Source organism: Rhinolophus sinicus, linkage group LG01 (assembly GCF_036562045.2).
Source record: "Rhinolophus sinicus isolate RSC01 linkage group LG01, ASM3656204v1, whole genome shotgun sequence".
Lineage (NCBI taxonomy): Eukaryota > Metazoa > Chordata > Mammalia > Chiroptera > Rhinolophidae > Rhinolophus > Rhinolophus sinicus.
The window spans coordinates 50,419,180-50,440,129 of record NC_133751.1 but is presented as its reverse complement, the minus strand read 5'-3'; the positions used below and the strand labels follow the sequence as shown (position 1 = coordinate 50,440,129).

Below are 20,950 nucleotides of genomic sequence, written 5' to 3'. Positions count from 1 at the left end.
CTTGTACACCACCCCCAGCCCCTGCAAGATTACCATGAGGAGAAACAAGCAAAGAGGAAACCAGATACCCTGTATTACCTGCTAGGCTAGTACCAGGTTCACTGCCTTGGGTTCTTCAGTAAAGCTTGGCTAGATGATAATGCTTCCTTTGGTCAAAAGTTTAAATGGAGCATCCACACCCCTTGCCAGAACTTAAATGCTAATCTCCTTCTCCTACCACCCTCTGGCCAGGTGTATGGAAAACTAACATCAAAGAGAGCCAGAGTGACCTAAAAGAGGCTGGTTCCAAGATGTCTTTTCACTGAATGAAATAAGACAGACAGCTGAAGTTGATGTGTGTGCCCAGTTGAGTCACTTTCACTGCCTACTTACTAGCAAACATAGACTCTCATCTGGAGAAGAGTGAGGAAGGTGGTGGAAATTAGGTTAGGCAGAGAGATGGGGGGGAAAAGAGAGGTATCCCCTTTTATATAGAGACCAAAGTAGGGTCTAGAACCCATAAGCCTAATAACGCTAAGAAAGCATGAAGATTTTGCTGCTCAAAAGAGATTAAGATTCCTCAGAGTACCTCTTTGTTTGACAATACTGTGTGGTAGAGAGCCAGGGTGTGTTGTGGAGGAAAAGATCTTCAAATAAGTTTCTTTTTAAAGTACTCAGTCTCAAATAGAGTGGCCTACAACCTAATATAAAAGAGCAGGGGAAAAGGGAAATCCAAGTTCATGGTTTCAGCCCCACCATCTCATTTCTATGAAACCCTGGACAATGCATTTTTCTCCTCTGGGACTCAATTACCTCATCTCACTATTATTAATCATGTATGTAAAATAGAGATCATAATGTATGGCCTTTACTGGTTGTCTTGAGGATAAAATGAGTCATAACGGAGAAGCATTCTTCTTGGGAATAGTTTTTTCTGTTTTATCTCAGAGTTCCTTTTTTAAAAAACTACTTTGAGATCTTCTAACACTTTAATCCAGTCTTAATAATGGTGTGATAGGTATGGCTCTACACACTGAAGCAGATGCCATAAAGTGTTTGAATAGGAATGTACTTTAAAAAAAATAAAACAAAACACCTAGTTCATCGTCATCATTGCGAATTAGAAACTCAAAGCCCAGGACAGACAAAGAGCTCAATGCTTCACACTGGGTTGGAGCAGAATGCAGCCTCTACCGCCTGGTATCTTGACTCACAGGCCAGTCCTCTCCGACCTTCTGTTCCTGAGTCTGCCTTCTAGACTGGTGCTTCCAACCCTTAGTCATTCACCTTTACAATTTGTTTTTCACATGCGTGAATACCACTTATATTATTTTGTTAAGTATTTTTATTTAAAATGACTCTGCATTTATTTTTTAACTAAAATCCACATATTTGAAAATGTTACTACCATAAATGTAAAAATAAAGATAATTAATTAAAAAGTTATTCAATTCTAGCAGAATACTCTTGCCTCTACAAAACCCTGGACCTGAGACTTCCCTTTCCTGGTTAAAATGAAAAATAGCATTCATAGCAAAGTGGTACTGCCTTCAGACTTTCTTCTTCATAATGTCAGGAGTGAAAGAAAAATAAAAAAGGCAGAACTTTCTTGGCATATGATGGTGACGGCTTGGATAAGTTCAGCTCAGAAAACTCCCATTTCTAACCCCCGTCTTCTTTATTGCCCGCTTCTGCTCTATAAGTTGTAAAAGTAAGAAATATGTTCCTAGCCTCCCTTGCATTTAATGGTGGACGTGGGACCCAGCTCTGACCTGTGAGACATAAAGAGAAGTCCATTCATGTTACCTTTTCCTCTTCCTCCCTTTTTCTTGCTTAGATATGGACATGACATCTGGAGTTACCGCAGCCATTTTGTAACCATAATAAGGTGTCAAACATGATGATAAAAACCCAACTCCTAAGACTGGCAGAGCAGAAAGAAAGCCCACAATGTTGAACAGCTGCCCCAGATCTACCCACCTCCTCATCTCTTGCTACGTGAAGAAAATAAATTCTATCTATTTTAGTATTAATCAAGGTTTCTCTTATTACCTACCAAATAAAATCTTAACTGACCCAGGGTTTATTAATTCCATATGCATGGCACCTGAAATCAGCTTGATATCACTTGTGGTATATGTCTCAGGCTTTGGGAGAACCTTCTGTAAGACAGCTTGTGTTCGTTTGTTAGGGCTGGCATAACAAAGTACTATAGATTGGGTAGCTTAAACAAAAGAAATTCGTTTTCTCACACTTTCGAAGACCAGAAGTTCAAGATCAAGGTGTTGGCAGGTATTTTAAAGAAGTTCAAGATCAAGGTGTTCTTTTGAGACATCTCTCCTTGGCTCACAGATGGCCGCCTTTTTGCTGTCTCTTCAAATGTTGTTTCCTGTTACCTGTATCCTTCCTAATCTCTTCTTACAAGGACATAAATTATATTGGATTAGGTCCCACCCTAACAACTCCATTTTAACTTAATCACCTCTTTAAAAACCCTATAGTCACAGTCTGAGGTACTGGGGGTTAGGGCTGCAACACATGAATTTTGGAAGGACACAATTCAGCCCATAACAGAGCTTAATAGTTTATTTTCTAATAGAAACTATTATTTTCTCCCTTGAAATCTTGCCGTCACATAAGAGCATGGCTTATGAATGTTCAAAGTCCACAAGCAGGATCGTGAGTCTGCAGGTGAGGAGAGGAGCGTCCTGGATTGGGGCCAGGAGGCCTGGGCTCTAGATGTTGATCGTCTTCTCGTGGGCACACTTAGTCTCTCTGAAACTCAGTGTCATCATCTGTAAGAAGATGTGAATATTACGGGTAACAATGTATATGGAAATATCTACATACTAAGGATATTTTATCAAACCTAAAATACCATCAATTATAAGATGTACCATTCTGTTATGTGTACCCAAAATGGCAAAATCATGCCATGGGAGCTTTTGAAAATTACAAATTCAGGAACCCTACTCCAGAGTCATTAAATGTGAATATGGGATAGTGTTCAGGAACTGGTATTTTTTTTAATTTCCCACATTATTCTGATAATTGATAGATTCTGCAGTGATGGCTTTTAGCATACTGTCAGTTAATGTGTTGAATAACCCAAAATTTAATTCTGAGATCTTTGGGGATATTTAATGGTTTCTTAGATATTTTATAGGAAGCCTGGATTTCAGACTTTGCCAACAAAAACCCCTTGCCCAAATTCCTTACATTCTCTAACACATTCATGGAATTCCAGAAGGTCCGACTTAGGAGATGCATGTAATAAATACTTCTGTAGAACATGTAAACCAAGCCCTTTCTAGTGGTAGGAATGCTGTGGCATTTACTCTTTTATAGTAGTTTTTCTGATCTCTTTCCCTAACTATAACCTGGGAGTGTTGAGCCCACATCTACCATTCTATACTTTTATGATCCTGAATGATATACTGTCAGTTTCTTGTATGCGTATTTTAAACACTTTTGTGAAACTTTTTAAAAACTAGTTGAATCTTCTTAAAAATTATTTTTCTGCATAGCTATGTTTGAAGGCTGAGTCATGGGGTGCTATTATGACAATAGATAAAGCCAGTGTCAAGATTAGAGGGCCACTCTGGACTCTTTACAGGTCATTAGCCATCCACCTGGCCTCCCTTAGTCCATCCCTTAGTCAATACTATCCCTTAGTCCTCACGCCCAGATTTACACGTATTCATGATCTCAACAGAGTTCCAGCCCCTGATTTCACAGTGGAGCAAACGCATGTTTCTCTTCTTCATCCCCTGGTCAAGAAAGTAGGTGACCTGCCCGAGGTCACCTACAGGTTAGCCTACTGATATTGAGCCTACTCCCCAACCACTTCCCGTCCATTCCTCCCACTCCCACATCCATTAACGACACCATGGGGAGTTTTTATCAAAAGCACAGGACAATATCACCCATGTAGTCCAACACAAGGGGAAGCTGCCCTGAAGCCCACCCAGATCATTCCTGAGTCACATAGTTCTTGTTTTCCTGCAGATTCCATCAGAGCCTTGCCTAACTCCCAGGGAAGCACATATCAGATGCTCTGTATATTGGCAAGACTTTGACTTAGAACATATTTCAAATGCCTCCCATTGAACATTGGCAGCCTTGAAAAAACATGGGCAGGAAATTATTCCAGGAGGCTCAATTGTTCTGTGACACTTTACAAGAAACTGATGGCTTTCCCTCCCAAGCTCTTCCCTCCCTGCCCAGGATAAATGACTGTATTTCCCTGTGTGTGCCCTAAATTAGGAGAGGACCAGCTCAGCTGCAGTGTGAATAAAGGGTATGTCTTTAATGGGCAGGGCCCTCTGCACAGTTCAGTGTTCTTTGAGCCAAGTTCTTTCTCCTTTGGTTTTAAAACTCTTGTGTATTCCAAGAGAAATGTTGTCCATGTGTTTCTGATTCATTTACACTTAAATCATTAAAATGTTGTTTTGTGAGAGTTATTTGATGTCTGAGGAGCCTGTGAGTCTTCTTAATGCGATTTTTAAAGGTTTTTTTCTTCTATTCTGCCTGAAACACAAAGCAACACTTTGTTGAAACAGTGCCTAAGGACAAACATATTCTCTCATCCCATATACTTGCACCCACATTATCAACCGCAGCCTCTTAATAATGCAAGGCTTGGCAAAGCTGACATTCGAAAGTGTTAAAATAGAGAAAATGGAGCAATGAGAATTCCAGTGAGATTCAAGCCACTTTTCCCAGAATATGCCAAAGCAGGTTGAGAGTGCATGCGTTTGCCCCCGTGGTTAGAGTAGGTGGTGGCCCTCTCTCAGGTATACCACTAGACAGCTAAAAAAGCACTCTGAGCATAATCTCACTTAAGTCTCATCGCCACCCCTATTTTCCAGATAAGAAAACAGGATCAAAGATTTTTAAGTATTGATCCCAACATACACAGATGGCTGGATAGAAAGGAAAGATTACAATTAAGTTCTGACTCTGCATCTAACACTTTTTTCAAAATGCCTCAAATTGAGTTTCTTTGTGAATGTTGTGTGTACTTAAAATGTCATATGCATTATAATATATTATGAGAAGCAATACAGTATAATTGTAAGAGCTCAGATTTTCCCTCGTCACTTTCTAGCTGTGTGACGTTGGGTGAATTACTTAACTTCTCTGTGCAGTTGGCTTATCTGAATGAGGGCAATATTACTACCCACTTATATGAGATATAACGATGATTGGAGGGAATTAATACATTACTAGAAAAGTGCCTGACACATAGTGCTCAAGAAACGTTAACTCGTAGCTGTAGTAGCAGTAAGTCATGTAACCTCTCTGGGCTTCAGTTTTCTCCTTTGTAAGATGAGTGTAATGTATGACCCTCACAAGTATGTGGGAGTCATTGAGATAACATTTGTACCTAACACAGAAGAACTTTTCAGCAAAATCTAGTTTGTACACCATTTGCTTGTCACTGTAGTAGAGGGAGCAATATTCTTATTATTCAGGTCAGCTTAGATCTGATTTCTCCACAAACCCTGGCTGTAGACATGTATACGGGCCTGGGTCTTCCTACACCCCAGGGAGAGGGGCTTTTGTGCTGTGGAAGATCCTCTCTGGCTGGATTGGACCTCTGCACTCTCTGAGTTGGTAAACAGCACAGGTACTGTGAGTAAATGGGAAGAAGACCTCGCCAACTGCAGACCTGGGTGCTCCCTGCCGTTCTGGGCCAGTGGCTCTGCTCACAGGGAAACCTGTAGTATTTGTCCACAGAGCGAGGCTTTGGGATCAGGATCTGTTTTCTTTCCTACTGTAGATGTTAGAATTGCCTTCTTGGTTGGTGGTTTCTGCTAACTTGGTGTCCTTTTGCTGGTGCCCTGAAAAATAACAGGAAACTATAGCCATCTGGCAAGGGAGACTGAAGAGAAATTAGACTTTGTCCCCCTCCACCCTCCACACACACACACACACACACACACACACACACACACACACACAGTGACACGAATACCTATTTGAGCCTCTCGGTTATTTTCTCTCAAGAGCTGGAGCCAGTCACATGGGATAAAGGAGGGAACTAGAGGAGCAGATCTCTTAAGGAAGAAGACAGATTCTGTTCTGTCAGGTTCCTCTGAGTGTGCGTAAGAGCCAGTCGGAGGGGGGGGATGGGGGGAGAGAGACAGAGAGGGAGAGAGAGAGAGAGAGAGAGAGAGAGAGAGAGAGAGAGAGAGAGGAAAAGGCAGAGGGAGAGAGGGGGAGAGGGGGAGAGGGGATCTGTTGCAGGCAGGGGAAGGCGTGACCTGAATGGAGAATGCCAGCCAATTCCAGAGACACAGAGGGACCTCAGAACAAAGATAAGGCATCGCTGACACCACACCAGGGACGAGCTCATAGACAAGTCAGGCCGGGGGGACGAAGGCCAGGCAGCCAGGAGCACCCAAGGCAGGAAAATGAGGTGAGTGCCAGGACAGGAGTAGGCACGGGTGTCCCTTCAGGGACCAGGTGTGAAGTAACCCTGGAAGGTCTGACCTTGTCTCTGGGCAGACTCACCTGCGTGTCCTGTGGGTGGTAGAAGGGAGTTTCTCCTCAATCCTTGGGGGCTTTGGAAGGGAGACAAGGGCTGGGTGCCTTCCCCGGGGCTCTGGAGACATGCAACTTGAAACGGGAGACTGTGCAAATCCTGCCCCAAAGCTGCTGAGGCTCACATTTCTGCCTCTGCCAGCATAGGGTGCTGCCTGCTGGTGAATATGACTTTCCCTCTGTTGCCCACAAGGCTGATTTTTTTTGTTTTCTTCTTCTGCTAAGTGCACTGGTTTATCTCTAACACTTTGTGAGTTAGATATGTGTTTTTGTGTTTATTTGTTCTGACCGGAAAAGAAACCAGCTTCCCACAGCTCAGCTCTGGTTTCTTAAACCTTCAGAAGTTGGCCAGTTAAAACCTCAATTTAGAAAACTGAAAACCTGTCCCTGCTCCACAGTCCCCTATAAATTTCTGCCTTTCTCACTGAAATCAGAGGCAGCTGGTGGCATGAATCAGGCTATCAATTGCACCAAATGGCTCTTAAAGGGATATCACAAATTAAAAAGAAAAAAAGGAGCCTTTAGATTTCTGAACCTAGGACTTTAAATTTTAACTGGTTTTTTTTTCTCTTCAACATTTCCTATTCTTCAGCCTACACTTAGAGTTACTTGGTCTTTCTTACCAAACATTCTGTATAAATTTTCCTCTGCAAGTCTCAAAGCCCCTACCACCATAATTATTTTTACTACTTTAAGTGTTAGTGCTATTAAAAATACAGAAAGGAAGGAAGGAAGGAAGGAAGGAAGGAAGGAAGGAAGGGAGGGAGGGAGGGAGGGAGGGAGGGAGGGAGGGAGAGAGAGAGAGAGAGAGAGAGAGAGAGAGAGAGAGAGAGAGAGAGAAAGAAAAGAAAGAAAGAAAGAAAGAAAGAAAGAAAGAAAGAAAGAAAGAAAGAAAGAAAGAAAGAAAGAAAGAAAGAAAGAAAAAGAAAGAAAGGAAGAAAGACATTTTGTAGATGTTAAGTCCCTAAACACCTCTTTCCCATTAATTTTCTTCTCAATTGGAAAAGGGGTTCTATTTGTTTCTCTTCTGCAAAGTCACCTAGCAACTTTTCTGGGACTGGAGTCAGTGAGAGGCTTCAGACTGTTAACTCTTTCAACTCAGATTACCTGTGGTTCAGAGAGAGAATCAGATCTCTAAGGTTAATTCAATCATTCTGTTCTTTTTAAATCCATTGTCATTTTAAACCTGCCATCTAACTTCATTTTCGTTTCTCCTAAAAGAGGGGAGCTTTATGCCATCTACATGGAATGACAATTTGATTGATCTGTCACTATTTGAATCCCACCCTACCACCCAATGTTCCAGACATACCAAACTACAGGGCTGATTAATAGTTCTATATCGTTGCATTTACTCATTCCTTCACCAGAACAGCCCTCCCCTAATTTGGTACCTAGGGGACCGGACTGATTGAACCAGCTCAAGCATCCCCTTCTCTCACCTGGCCAGCATCCCCTCCTTTGTTCTGTCTTTGTCCTTTGGGGCTCCATCTCTTCTTGTCTTTGTAATATTTCCTTGTTTAAACCTCAACCTCCTTTTCCAAGACTGAATGTTTCTTAAGGTACAGAATCTATGTCTTGTCCATCTGTGTATGCCCAGCACCTAGCATGATGTCTGTTTCCTATTAGTCAATCAATAAATATTGGCTGAATTGAATTCAGTTGTTGAAATACCAAAAGTACTATTGGAAAAGTGCTCCACTAGAAGTTTTCAAAGGGTCTTGCCTCACATAGAACAGCACATCAGAGTTTGCAAAAACATTTTTATAGGCACTGTCTCACCTGGTCTTCAGATTGTGGATAAGATAAGGATGGATGGAAAAGTGAGGGTAAAAGCAGTTAACTTGCCCAAAGACACACTGACGATTTTTGAAAAGGCTCAGACTTAAACTTAGGTCTTTGGGCTCCAAATCCAGGATTTTTTCTACTGTATTCCACCAGACTCTCAACCAAGTGTATCAGTCTATACCAGCAGCTCTCAGTCCTAACTGCACGTTAGAGGCGTCTGTTGTGCTTTAAAAGTTGCCAATGACTAGACCTCACTCCAGACCAATTAAACTAGAATCTGTTGGGGAGGGGCTTTGGTATTAGTATCTTTTTTTTAATTTTCACATAAAGCCATGGGTTTTTGAATTATTTTTCACAGGATTAATTGCTTTGGCCAGATGCCTGGGCATATGGGCAAGGACCCAGCTTCCTCTGTGAGCTTTTGTTATTCCTGTCTTCTGTTGAAGCTAATTCACCATATGGTATTGGGCATGACATGTCACCTCTTGGGGTATCCTTTTCATTATCTGTCAAATAAGGGTGTTGTCAAAGAGATCTATACAGTCCCTTTCAACTGTTCTACTCAAAAACTGTCTGGGTGTAATGTAGGTCGAAGTGAGGGGAGTGAATGGAGAGGATATAAAGTGCTACTCATTCCACAACCATTGATATATGCAGACAGTTTTATGCATTCCTGATAGCCTGCTCTGACAGTGGAACCTATGAAATCCCAGCTTTATACATTACTTCTGACATTTCAAGCAAATGGAGCTAAACTTTTTTGATTAGCTGGAGAATAGATAGCAGGTGTCAGTAATTGTACAGCCGGTGCCTGGTGTATAAGAAGCCAAAAAATTCAGAGTGTGATGGGGAGTGAAAGCTGCCACTTGTATTCTTTGATTTGCAGCCCCTAAAGCAAGCAAGCATATGCTCAAGCCCATTATGTGCAAGGAGATATTTGTTTCATATGTTTGACGGTTTTGAGAGGCAAACAAAATAGAACAGAAAGCTTCATAGGCCTTCCTCCCACGCTGACCAGTTGCCGACCACATATGGTCCTGGGCCTCCCGGGGCTGTCAGCAGCCAGCACTTGACAGACCCACATCAGGAGGCTGAGAGTCTCCTCCATGTGGTCTGGAAAAAGCAGACATGGAGAAAGTTGACCTTTCAGCCTTGCATAATTTGGACGTGGCTATTGCAGAGAAGTCCAGTTTGGGAGCCAAAACCTACTCCTAACCCCTCCCTGCTTTTCGGGAAGCAGCATGATGGACTAATCATAACTAAAGTTTGCTTAGGGCTGGACAGTTCACAAAGTACTTTCCAATCCTCCTTTATTCTGAGAGCAGCCCTGTGGGAAGTCATTATTATCACCACTGAATAGATGAAGAAACTGAAACCTTACATGACTTCCCTAAGATGGGTCAGATAAACGAACCCAAAGTCTGGACTTGACCCTGGTTCTTCTGACCCATGAGCAGTACTCTCCTCTCCCCAGGCAGCATTGAACCAGAGCTCCCTGCCCTGCTGACATTGCTACATTTCCTCACTTGAAAGTAGGCTGCCTGGACCCTGTAAGTGAGAGTTTCTGAACTCAGCTTTCCTATGAATTCACTGGAGAGCTTGGACTTATGCCTTCCCTTCTCTCTGCTTCTGAGGCTTTCCCTCCACAGATTAGTTTTTAAAAATATTGACCCTGGCAATTGGATTAAACCATTTTCTTTCCTTAGTTGCATCTCACATGTTGCTATTATAGGGGCCTTGGAAATAATTGAATTAACTTATTCTTTTCTTTTTATGGAAAAAAATAGTTATAGTTCCTTCTAGACAAATTTGAACATTTCATATATACAAAAATAAAATTAAAAACACTCATATTCCCACTTCAGTAATACCCACTGTTAATACCTTGGTGATATCCTTCTAGGCCTTTTGGTACTTACCTATTTACCTTTTATGTCAGTATTATATGAGACAGCTAAATAATATATGTATATACTTATCTTGGGTTTATACACTCAAAAATTCGTGTTTATGCACACATACACATATATGCATCTGTATACTGGGGGGAAGGGTGGGGAGACACAGCTGCCTGATTAGCGTGTAATGATTAATCTGAAGGTGTTGATATAACTTCCCAGTGTTGACTTTTTGAGCTAGATGGCTCTGGCCCCACTTTCTTTTATTCATTCATTCATTCATTCATAATCTATTACATACCAGGCTCTATACGAGGTGCTTTGTATACACGTACATCATCTTGAATGCGCATGTGAGTCATTGTAATTAGAGATTATAATCCCCGTTTTACATATGAGAAAGCTGGAGCTCAGAATGACTAATTACCCAAGATTTTCCAGCCAGTAAATAGAAGAATTGGGATTTGGACCCAAATACATCTAACTTCAGGGGTTATGCCTCTAAAGTAGTGCAGTGTGAAAGATGCTGTAATGGAAGCATGCACTACAGGGAGCTATGGAGTGAAGGGTACTCCACAGCCGGGGAAGCTTTGAGCTGAATAGTGGAGGAGAAATCAGACAAGCAGGTGAGGAATGAACAGGGCATATGCAATGGAGCAATGGGGCCAAGGCATGGATGGGAATGATGGGCTCCCAGAAAGACATGCCAGAGCGTGGCTGGCACTGAGATGAAGCTGGATGGGCAGATCCTCACTAGATCAAAAAGGGCTCATCAGCTATCCCAGGACCAGATGCTTTACCCCATAGGCACAGAGGAGCTGCATGGTCACATCTGTGTTTTAGAAAATCAACTTTGGAGAAAGATTGCTGAATGATATAAAGTGGGAGCAGGGAGATCACTTAGTATGCAATAGCAATAGGTTAGATAAGAACATTTAAATTAACTGACTGGAGAAAAGCAGATGGGTTTCTAAAACATAGGAAGCAGAACAAATAGGGCTTATGGAAGACGTTGATAAACCAGGTTTGGGATGTTTGAGTTCAAGGTCCTTGGGTGTTGCAGTGGGCGTAATTGTGGTGTATATTGACCATTAGGGTTTTGACTAGCTTTAGACATTCTGCCTCTTTATTGCATCAGCTACGTTGGGCATGTTCTGTGAGTTTTATTGAGTTTTTCTTGTCTCTTTTACAATTCTTTTAACAGTCCACTATCTCTGATTCCTACGGCTGGAAATAAGTTGTAGGCTTTTGATCCTTTTATAAGCACACTTACCAAGAGGGAAAAAAAAATTGTTTCACTCATTCTGTCTTACTTTAAAGCTTTGCATACCTTGATTGATTTTGTTAAATTTGTATATAAGATACTGCAGATCATTGAGTATAAATCTCATCGCACTATTACCAAGTTACTATTACTTACTTTTTAGAAAACTGAGTCAAGATTTTATGATTCTTAAATGAAGCTGAGCTAAAGAAATGATATCAAATTTTACTTAATTATGAAATTTACATTTTCAACAGAAAAATATGTGTCAGATTCCCAAATCTGGTACTTTCTGAGAAAATGTAATACTATTATCAAATCCTCAAAAGAGCACAACTGGAAAAATCTTAGAAATCACTGAGTTACTATCTTCTTGTATTATTGACGGGCAGGTTAGTGTCTTCCTGCCCCCAGAGGGGAAAAGTAATGACAGCAGGTCAGAGGCAGAGATATGCTGAGAACTTGGTGTCCTAGCTGCTGATTTAGTTAAATAGTGAGGACTTATGTCTGTGAATGTTAAGAAGATCCATGTGTGTCTTTCAGGTGGCTCCTTCTCTATCATGCTCTATGCTTCTCCTTGTTGAAGGCTTTGGCCCACACTGTGGAGCTTAACAATATGTATGGCCAGATCCAGTCACCTGGCTATCCAGACTCCTACCCGAGTGATTCAAAAGTGACTTGGAATATCACTGTCCCAGAGGGATTTCGGATCAAGCTTTACTTCATGCACTTCAACCTGGAATCCTCCTACCTTTGTGAATATGACTACGTGAAGGTGAGACCTCTGATGTTCCCTAACTGGGCCAGGATCTCTACTGGAGCATCTGCTGAGAGTTAGAGAAGCCTAGACGAGTTAGACGCTGTGCTTACCCTCCCAGAGCGCGAGTGCATGAGGGATATACACTAGTTACAACATAATGAATGAAGCTGTGGGTGGTATGCTAGGTGCAGGCTGAGTGGGGAAGCCTAGAAAAGACCATGAGGGAAACTGAGGCTGGCAAAGTGTAACTCAGCCAATGCAACCTCCTCTGTGTCTTTCTGTTCTCAATAGTTAATGTTTCCGCTAACCTCTGCTCCAAGGTCACCTTTAATTCAAAAAAGCAGAAAAGGGCAGAGACCCCCAAAGTCAGCATTAATCGGACTGAAACGCATCCATAATTGTATCCAAAGCGGAGGCATTAGAAAGCATTGCCCCATTCCCTAAGTAATGATCAAGTGTTTGGGAAGTGTAGGTTGTGAGGTAGTAGACAGTAGGAGATGAGGTTGGAGGGTTAGATTGGGGAGAGATTCTGAAGGGCCTTGAATGTGATGCTAAGGAGTCTGGATTTTATCAGCCAAGGTTATAGACAAGGATGGGAATCACTATTAGAGGTACATGTAAAAAACACATGGAAGAAGAGCAGGAAATGATTACATCAACACAGTATTCCCTGGAATTTATAGAGAACTCACAACAATGCCACAGATGGGAGGCTCTTCTTTAAAAGTAGGGCTGAGAAAAGTTGCAGTACCTTTTTTTTCCTTTCTTTCTTTTTTTTTTTTTTTAATTTAAGTAAGAAAATACATTTGGAGTATTTCTGAAGCGATCGAGTTTATCAAGGTTGTATCTGGTTCAAAAATATGAGAACCTACTTTCTAGCCTTTCTCTGGCTTCCTGGAAGAGGCTCTCATCAAACCACTGTAGGCTAGACTTTGTATATGTTTGGTACTATTGCAGTCTCATTTTTTGCACAGCCAGTAACTCAATAAGAGTTAATCTTGTATTAACCAAGGTGTTTGATCAACAGCAAAGCAGTGCATTTACAAGGTGATTTTACACTTGTAATCGCGTTCAACCTCTAAAACAATCCTATGAGACAGGTACTACTATCGCACTTTACAGGCTAAGAAACAAACCCAAGAAGGTAAAGCAACTCATCCAAGGTTTTATAGTAGCTACTAGTAAGTGGTGAATCAACGTTCCAAACCCATGTCTTGTGATTTCGATTCCATCCTTTTTCGGCTACACTAGCTGTGCTCCCCTGAGCCCCAGGATTCTGCAGGGGCTTAAAAGGCCACTGGAGGGGAGAAGGCCTGGGAAGAGGGGCTGTGAACCCCTACCCTGCATTTCCATTGTTGGGTGTTGCTTATTATTTATGTTGGGTCTTCATCAAATATCTCATTTGTAACAAGACTTCTATAACTAAAATTATTTCCAAAACTGGTGCTCCATGGCAGAGTTTCTTAATGTCTGCACTATTGACGTTTTGAGCCAGATAATTCTTTTCTGAGGAAAGCTGTTTAGAGAATTATAGGATTTTTAGCAGCATCCCTGGCTTCTTCTCACTAGATGCCAATAGCATTTCCCCTCTAGTTGTGACAACGAAAAGTGACTCCAGAAGTTGCCAATATCCCCAAAGGGGCCAAATCTCCCCATTTGAGAACCACTGTTCTGTGGGATGTTGCCCTTTTTGGAATGTTTTGTGCTAGGGACTCTGAGAATTTAAGGATACAAAAGATTTTGCCTCTTACAAAGAGAGATCAGCCTAGTAAAATAGCCATTGCACAAGATGGAAAAGAGTAATGACAATAAAAGACTAACAGAATCAGAAGGGGTGGAACTGGTTGCTCTAAGAGATGATGTAGGTTGGTAATCTGGACTGACATATAGTCTTTATAAATTCATCAAAAATGGAGCCAACTTCTGAGTCACAAGGATCGGGCAGGGGCTATTCACTGAGACCCTAAGTATTCATCATCCTAAATTGAAGTTTCTGACAAACGGGTCAGTTATGTCTTCCAGGATATAATTTAGCTTCTGCCAGAGCCAAACTCCAGCGGAAGATGGATTATGGTTAAGGAGCACTAGGTTAGCAGAATCCCTCGGCCCATTTCCCCAACTAATGCTTGTCATAAAACCATGACACTCTTGAATATTTAAGTTGGAGAGTGGATGTAATCAGAAGGAAAATGACCAAATGTTGGTTTAATATGACAGAAAATTCCATAGATTTAGACAAGGCTAGATGTGAACTTTCTAACCATTTTTTTCTTCTTCTCTACTTCCAAAGACGTCAACCATCTAGAAATTTTGTCAGTGAAAACACTTGCTTTTGTTAGCAACTGAGGACTCACAACCATAGAAATTACAGATTTTTTTTTTTTTAGCTCAAATAGTGACTTCTTTTCATTATTTCCTCCCTGCCTCCCCAAGAATTGACTCTCAGTTCGTACGCACTGAACAATTCTTTCTTACAAGTTTTCTTCTTATTCAGACAGATGCCAAGTTTGACCTTGTTAGGACTCCTTCATCAAGATGATAAACACACAATAGAAGATTTAACTCATTCCTTTGCCCAAGCCCCCTCCCACTTCAAATTTAGTCTCCTGGCAAGGCAGATTAAGGAGCTGACATCAGCTGCATTTCATAGTGGGAAAAAATCACAAGGTACTTTTCAAGGGCAACAATAGAATCTGAAGACATCTTCTGACACTGAATTAAGGACACTGGAATACATTTCTACCCAAAGCTTGGCCTTTCTGTCTGGAGAATATTTGGGAAACTGATTAATGTTTTCTGTCCAGGCTAATGAGACACCTTCCTGAAAGCCCAAGGAGATGGAACTAGATAGACCCTCTGGAAGGGCAGCGTGGTCTTAGGTTCTTGCCTGGGATTCAGGAAATGCCTATTCTAGTGCCATATCTGCAATTAACTCCCAAATGATCTGGAGTTCAGAAAAATCTTATATTAGGTTGATGCAAAAGTAATTGCAGTTTTTGCAATTATTTTTAACCTTTTAAACTGCAATTACTTTTTGCACCATTCTCTCTGCTCCAAAATTAGACTTATGACCTTTGCGCATAGCAAAAAAGCCATCACTTCAGGCAATGCAGAGACTGAGCTATCTACTACATGAAGTACCTTACGGTCCTTGTATCTCTGATTCAGACACATTTTTTTCCAAAATCTTTGGAAGAAGGGATTGACATATTGGGCAGGAAGGGCAAGATGTATTTCTCTGCTTGGGTTTGCCCAGCTGACTCCCTTCCAGAATGCCATCCCAGCATTGGCTTAGCCTCCCTGCAGTTTCCAGCAGCAATGAGGCCTGAGCAGGCCTCCCTTTGCAGGATGCTGCAACGTGGTCTACTGACAACTGGAGCCCACAGGGGGACAGGCCCTGTGCTGTTGGCCGCACATGCCCTGCAGAGTTCCTCTCCTAGAGTCAAGAATTCACAAAATATTGAGCTGCAGGGGCCCTCTGGAGACTCATCTAGTCCCACACTCTTGTAGTTGTCATTATTGTTTTCCAAATTTTTCTTCCCAGTGAACGTTTTCTTCTAACAAATCTTCTAGTAGGCTCAGTATGAAAAACAGAAGTGGGGCTGCTCAGGCTGAAGGTGGTTCTGAAACTCACTCTGTTCACTCGTCCTCCTTAGTCACTCTGAAAGTCACACCTTTCCAGAATTATAGCTTAACTGTTGGTTAAGTTCCCGTTGGACAGAAGAGGAGATTGAAGCTCAGAATTCAAGGACAAGACTCGTACCCTGGCATCTGAACTCCTAAACCCAGAAGCCTTCCACATAGTTGAAACCCCCTCACTCTTTCTAATTGCCCCCCACGTTTAACCCCAGAATGTGTCTTCCTTGGCTACAAATTAGAAGGAAGCACTTCCCTTTCCATCTGAATAAAGCATGAGAATGCCAGGCCACCCCCCGATAAGTCGACATCTCTCTCCAAAATTCTGGTTTTTTTTCAATCTGTTCCAATGAGGGGGTGAGATGAGATGATCCCTAAGGTCCTTTAAATTCCAGAATTTTAATCCTAATCTTCCTTGCCAGAACTTTCCAGATGACCCCACCAAACCCTCATTATCCTAATTAGGATAATGGCAGAAACCAGTAATAATATGTTACAACAGCCACTTCTCAAAGTTCCATGGCCATACGCACTCCGATAAGAGCCTACTGTCTGCTGCGGATGCCTTAGTGACGTGTCATTTAAAGAACACTGGTAAACATATCATGCCACCGCTGTCCTTTTCTAAGCAAATTTAAATATCACTGATTTCCATTTCATGGGATAATGTCCCCTGTTTTGAGGCTTTTTCACTCTGTGACTGAATTCCCCTGGCAGGGTTAGAAGTGGGTTTAAAGGGCCCTCCCACTCACAAGAACCCTTCTGGCCCAGCCCAAACCCACAGTCCACCCTTCCCACCCTGGCTCATCAGAGTGATGATGACCAAACTGCTGACACCGCACATCAGTAGCTTGAAGAAAAGCAGGACTCCAAGGCTGCGGTCCGGGTGCTCTCGTTTTATGAAAATTCCTCTCTCTGGCCTGACTTCCTGCAGTGCTTGGTCTTCAAGGCTCATGCACATCTGCACAGCAGCATCTGCCTCCTTGGAATGTGGCTACAATGTGTGGATTCCTGCAGTACACGGATATGGCACACAAACCACAGCTGGTTAATGCTGTAGGTGAGGGCAGAGCATGGATGCTGGCTAAGGAGCTGGCAGGCCTGGATCCCTGTGGCCATTCTCTGCTAACTAGGTAACCTTGGGCAAGTGATTACTTCTAGAGGGGACTCTGCTTCCTCCTTTCTCAAATACAGGGTCTCTAAGGCCATCTAGCCCTAATATTCTATGCATCTAAGGCTTCAAAAATCATGGTTCAACTCCACATTATCATGACTGAAACCCAAGGAATGGCAATTCATGGGCCAAGTTCACACTGGGACCAAAATTTATATCTCAAGACTCTCAGTCTTTTATTATTTTTTAAAAAATTAAATAACCGTGGAGTCCCATCTTGTGGATGCTTAGGTTTTTAAGTGATGTATTGCAATGTAAGTATAGTGAAAGGCAAGTGTTGTCTATAGTCAAACCTAATCTCTTAAATATTGTAGTGCACTGTCTTTTAATATGTGTAGAAGAGCCTTTTTTTTCCTCAGAAATGCAACAAATTACAGTTGCTTTTGTTGAGCAATTGTGGTCAACTGCTTTGGTCAAGTCCAAGTGGTCCACTTGGACTTAGTAAGGTACCCAAGAGCTATAGCTACTGAAAGAGGTACTTAGAAACCAGAACCCCCAAGGAGGTAGTAGATTCACTCATCCTACTTTCCAGTTTACTCCATGTCATCTGTTCATTGGAAAAGGAGATAATAAAAACCTGCATTCAGTTTTTATTCTCTCTCTGTCTTTTTCTCATTGAGTGTGTATAGCTCAATTGGCGTCTCTTGAATGCTCATATAATGCAATGCCACTGTTCTCCTGTTAACCCAATATCCTTGATGTATTTGACCTTTCTTTCATTATTTCCCCTGCTAGCCCCTTAGTTCCAATTATTCCTCTCACCTAGTCTATTGCAATAGTCCCCTAAATGTCTACCAGCTGTCAGTCTCTCCCCTTCCAGTTCTCCTTCTACATGTGTCCAGAGAGGTCTTCTTAAGACATTGCTTTGATTGTGCCATTCAGAATCTTTCAATGTCTCTCCAACATCTATGGAACGAAGTCCAAGAATCCAATTGAAAGCCCAAGCTGCACACTGCACCAAAGACAAGGCCCACGACGATGAGTTAGATAGTACCTACCCTCAAGGGACTCACAGTTTTGTAGTATGTTATGGGACAAGTATATAATTACTAAATTAAAACTGGGCAAATAACATGAGGGGTATGAGGCAGTATATAAGTTGGGGAGTAGTCATTTCTGGGTGTTCAGAAAAGGCTTTGGGAACTGTTAGTGTTTGTGATAAATCTTATGGGGCAAACAGGAATGCAACGATGCAATCCCCTAAGCATCTCAGTCTTCCCAAGCATCGACTTTGTCATCAGTACAAAACAAAAAAGTTCATAATGATACAGTACGTTCCTCGCAGGTTATAGGAGGGCTTAAAGCAGATAATGGCTGTGAGTGGAAGCACTATCACAAAAGGCAATCATGCTCAATGGCCCAGAGATCAGGCTTTAGAGCCAGTCAGACCAAGTCCTGCCTCTACCTCATATTGCAAAATGTGGATAATAATAATGCCTATCTAATGGACTAATCGTGAATGCCAGATGAGATAAAAGCTCTAAAGGTACATATCTAACATGTATGTGATTAGCTCAATAAATACTATTATAGTGGTACTGCTGGCAATAGTGTGAGTAATAAAGTGTCTGTTGGTGTCAGTGATGCTCAATGGATACTCTGACTCTACCACTAGCTGGCCATCTAAGACCTTGTTCATGTCCCTCAGTTTTTTTCAAGCAATTTATGGAAAAGTATTTTGAAAGGGCTGATCAAATGCAGGAAGTTGTTTATTTCCTCTTGTGTGTTTACCTTGTAGTAACACAAATGTATGGCAGTTTCTAATCTATTGCCTCATTTCATTCTTGTGGACCAGGAAGAGCAGGGATTATTACGCCTAATTTACAGGAAAGAAAACTGAGCACAAAGAACTTAAGTGGATTTGTCCAAGTCTCCACAGAACGTCAGGTCTCAATCCCTGGTGTCCTTACTTCCAAGTCATGATTTTCTCTCTCCATTTGGCCCTTCTTAGAACAAGTTTTATCCTGGAAGGAAACTTGGTATACTTCCTGGCTATGCATTATTCCTAAGGCAACATTGCCTGTTGGGGTAATTTAGTAAAATTAAGTAAAATGGAAGGACCTTAAGGGTCCCTGTGTTATCTAGATTGAACTCGCTCTTTTATCCTGATTTTGAGAGGAATGCATTTTACAAAATAATAATAATAATAATAATAATAATAATAACAATTGGAAATGGAGTTTGAGCTATGAAGGATGGGAAATACTTGATTTATCTCTTTGTGCTACACAAGTTCTAATGGCGAACTCAAGGTCATTCCACTATACTGTCAGCCCCATAAGTTCAGGACTCATGTCTGTGTTTTTTCCCAGTCCTGGGGCAGAACAGAAACAGGCCGTGTCTCTTGGGAGTGAACATAAAGGAAAGGACTCTGGTCTAAAAATCAGCCACTGGTGTCCACTGAGACATTGGGAAAGTCACCTCTCTGCTCTGGTCCTCAGTTTCCCCATCTGCTTGCTGAGAAAATTCACTAGCTGACCTCTGCAAGCCCTTCTAGTCCTGATGGTCTGCAGCTCCCAGTCCACTGCCCCTTCCCCAGGCCTCACGGGTCAGTCCGCATGCTGCTGTATCATTCAGAGAGAAGTCCCTCCCATGCCCCGCTCCAAACTGACTCCTCTGACCCTCGGCCCCTAATTTCTGTGCAGACCTCTGTGTTTACTCAGAACATGCCCTCGACCTTCAGGCTGTGGCTGTCAGTGACCCCAGCCCTGCAGCAGCTCTGCTAATTCTGTGAGAGTGGACAGGCGGCCTTGACCCCCGAAAGAAAAGAGAAATGGGACATAGCTAAATGTTTCTCATGAATTTTAATTTTATTCCCTGGTGGGATTCTTTCACTCCAGAGATACTGTGTCCCAAACACCAATCTGGCTGATTCAGAAGAATCAAGAAGTGAAAATGAGCTTCAGAAAAGTGTGAAAAAAAGGCTTATTTTTTTCAGGAAGTGCAAACAGCACAGGCTATGAGGTGATGGAAAACAGAAGGAAGGTCAAAGTGCTGGGGCAGAGAATGTGCTCAAGTGTAGGTAAGTGTGAGGTGGGAGTTCTCTGGGATGTGGGTGTACCTGGTGTGCAAATCTGTGTGCTTGTGTGTACACAGGCTGCTCTCAGATACACCTTAGTAAAAAGCAGAGCTTGAGTTTACTTTGATTTCCTCAGAAAGGAAAAAGCTAAGGAATGAGAGTTGTTCATTTATTCAACGGATGTATTCATTGCATGCCTACTGCCATGTTTCCCCGAAAATAAGACCTAGCCAGACAATCAGCTCTAATACGTCTTTTGGAGCAAAAATTAATATAACACCCAGTATTATTTTACTACAATATAAGACTGGGTCTCATGTAATATAATATAATATAATATAATATAATATAATATAATACCGGGTCTTATATTAATTTTGCTCTAAAAGACGCATTAGAGCTGATTGTCCGGTTAGGCCTTATTTTCGGGGAAACAGGGTGTTTACCAGAGCTTGGAGTATAGCAGTAATTAAAACAGAATCCCTGCCAGGTGGATACTTATATTGCACTGGGGGAAATAGATAATAAATATTAAACATAATTCACAAGTAAATTATATAGTGAGTAAGGTGATAGGCAAAGAAATCAGGGTAAAGAGGGCTGTGTGAGTCGAGGTGGAGGTTATGACTGAAATAATGTTGCTCAGCGTAGTCCTCATTGAGAAGGTGGCATCTGAGCAAAGATGTGAAGTTGAGACAGTTAATCATGTGGCTTTTCGGGGGAAAGCATTCCAACCAGAGAGAAAAGGCCCTAAGATGGGAAATGCCTGGTGTGTTTGAAGAACAACAGTGTGGTCACGTGGCTGGAGCAGGAAGGACGGGGATGGGAACTGAAGAGAGAGGTTTGGTGGGGAGCAGGGAAGGAGAGCCTTAATGGCAAGGAC

At 41.9% G+C, this 20,950-nt stretch overlaps 1 protein-coding gene and 1 long non-coding RNA gene across 6 annotated transcripts in view; one reads left to right on the top strand and one right to left on the bottom strand.

Annotated features, from left to right (window-relative positions):
• Positions 1-2,538: 2,538 nt before the first annotated feature.
• Positions 2,539-8,633, bottom strand: LOC141570957 (uncharacterized). The gene is made up of 3 exons (XR_012495391.1): positions 7,971-8,633; positions 6,499-6,603; positions 2,539-2,774 (listed from the first exon to the last, which is right to left on the bottom strand). It is a non-coding gene; the product is annotated as an uncharacterized LOC141570957 (long non-coding RNA).
• Positions 6,001-20,950, top strand: part of MASP1 (MBL associated serine protease 1) — a 70,744-nt gene continuing 55,794 nt past the window's right edge. For 2 of the 5 annotated variants that reach the window (XM_019752100.2, XM_019752103.2), the window contains exons 1-2: positions 6,266-6,403; positions 12,022-12,253. In XM_019752100.2, the coding sequence (XP_019607659.2) occupies positions 6,399-6,403; positions 12,022-12,253 (237 nt within the window). In that variant the 5' untranslated portion in view covers positions 6,266-6,398. Of the gene's footprint in view, positions 6,086-6,148; positions 6,404-12,021; positions 12,254-20,950 lie in introns of those variants that run through there. The other 3 variants (XM_074329233.1, XM_019752099.2, XM_019752101.2) reach the window with 3 other exon arrangements.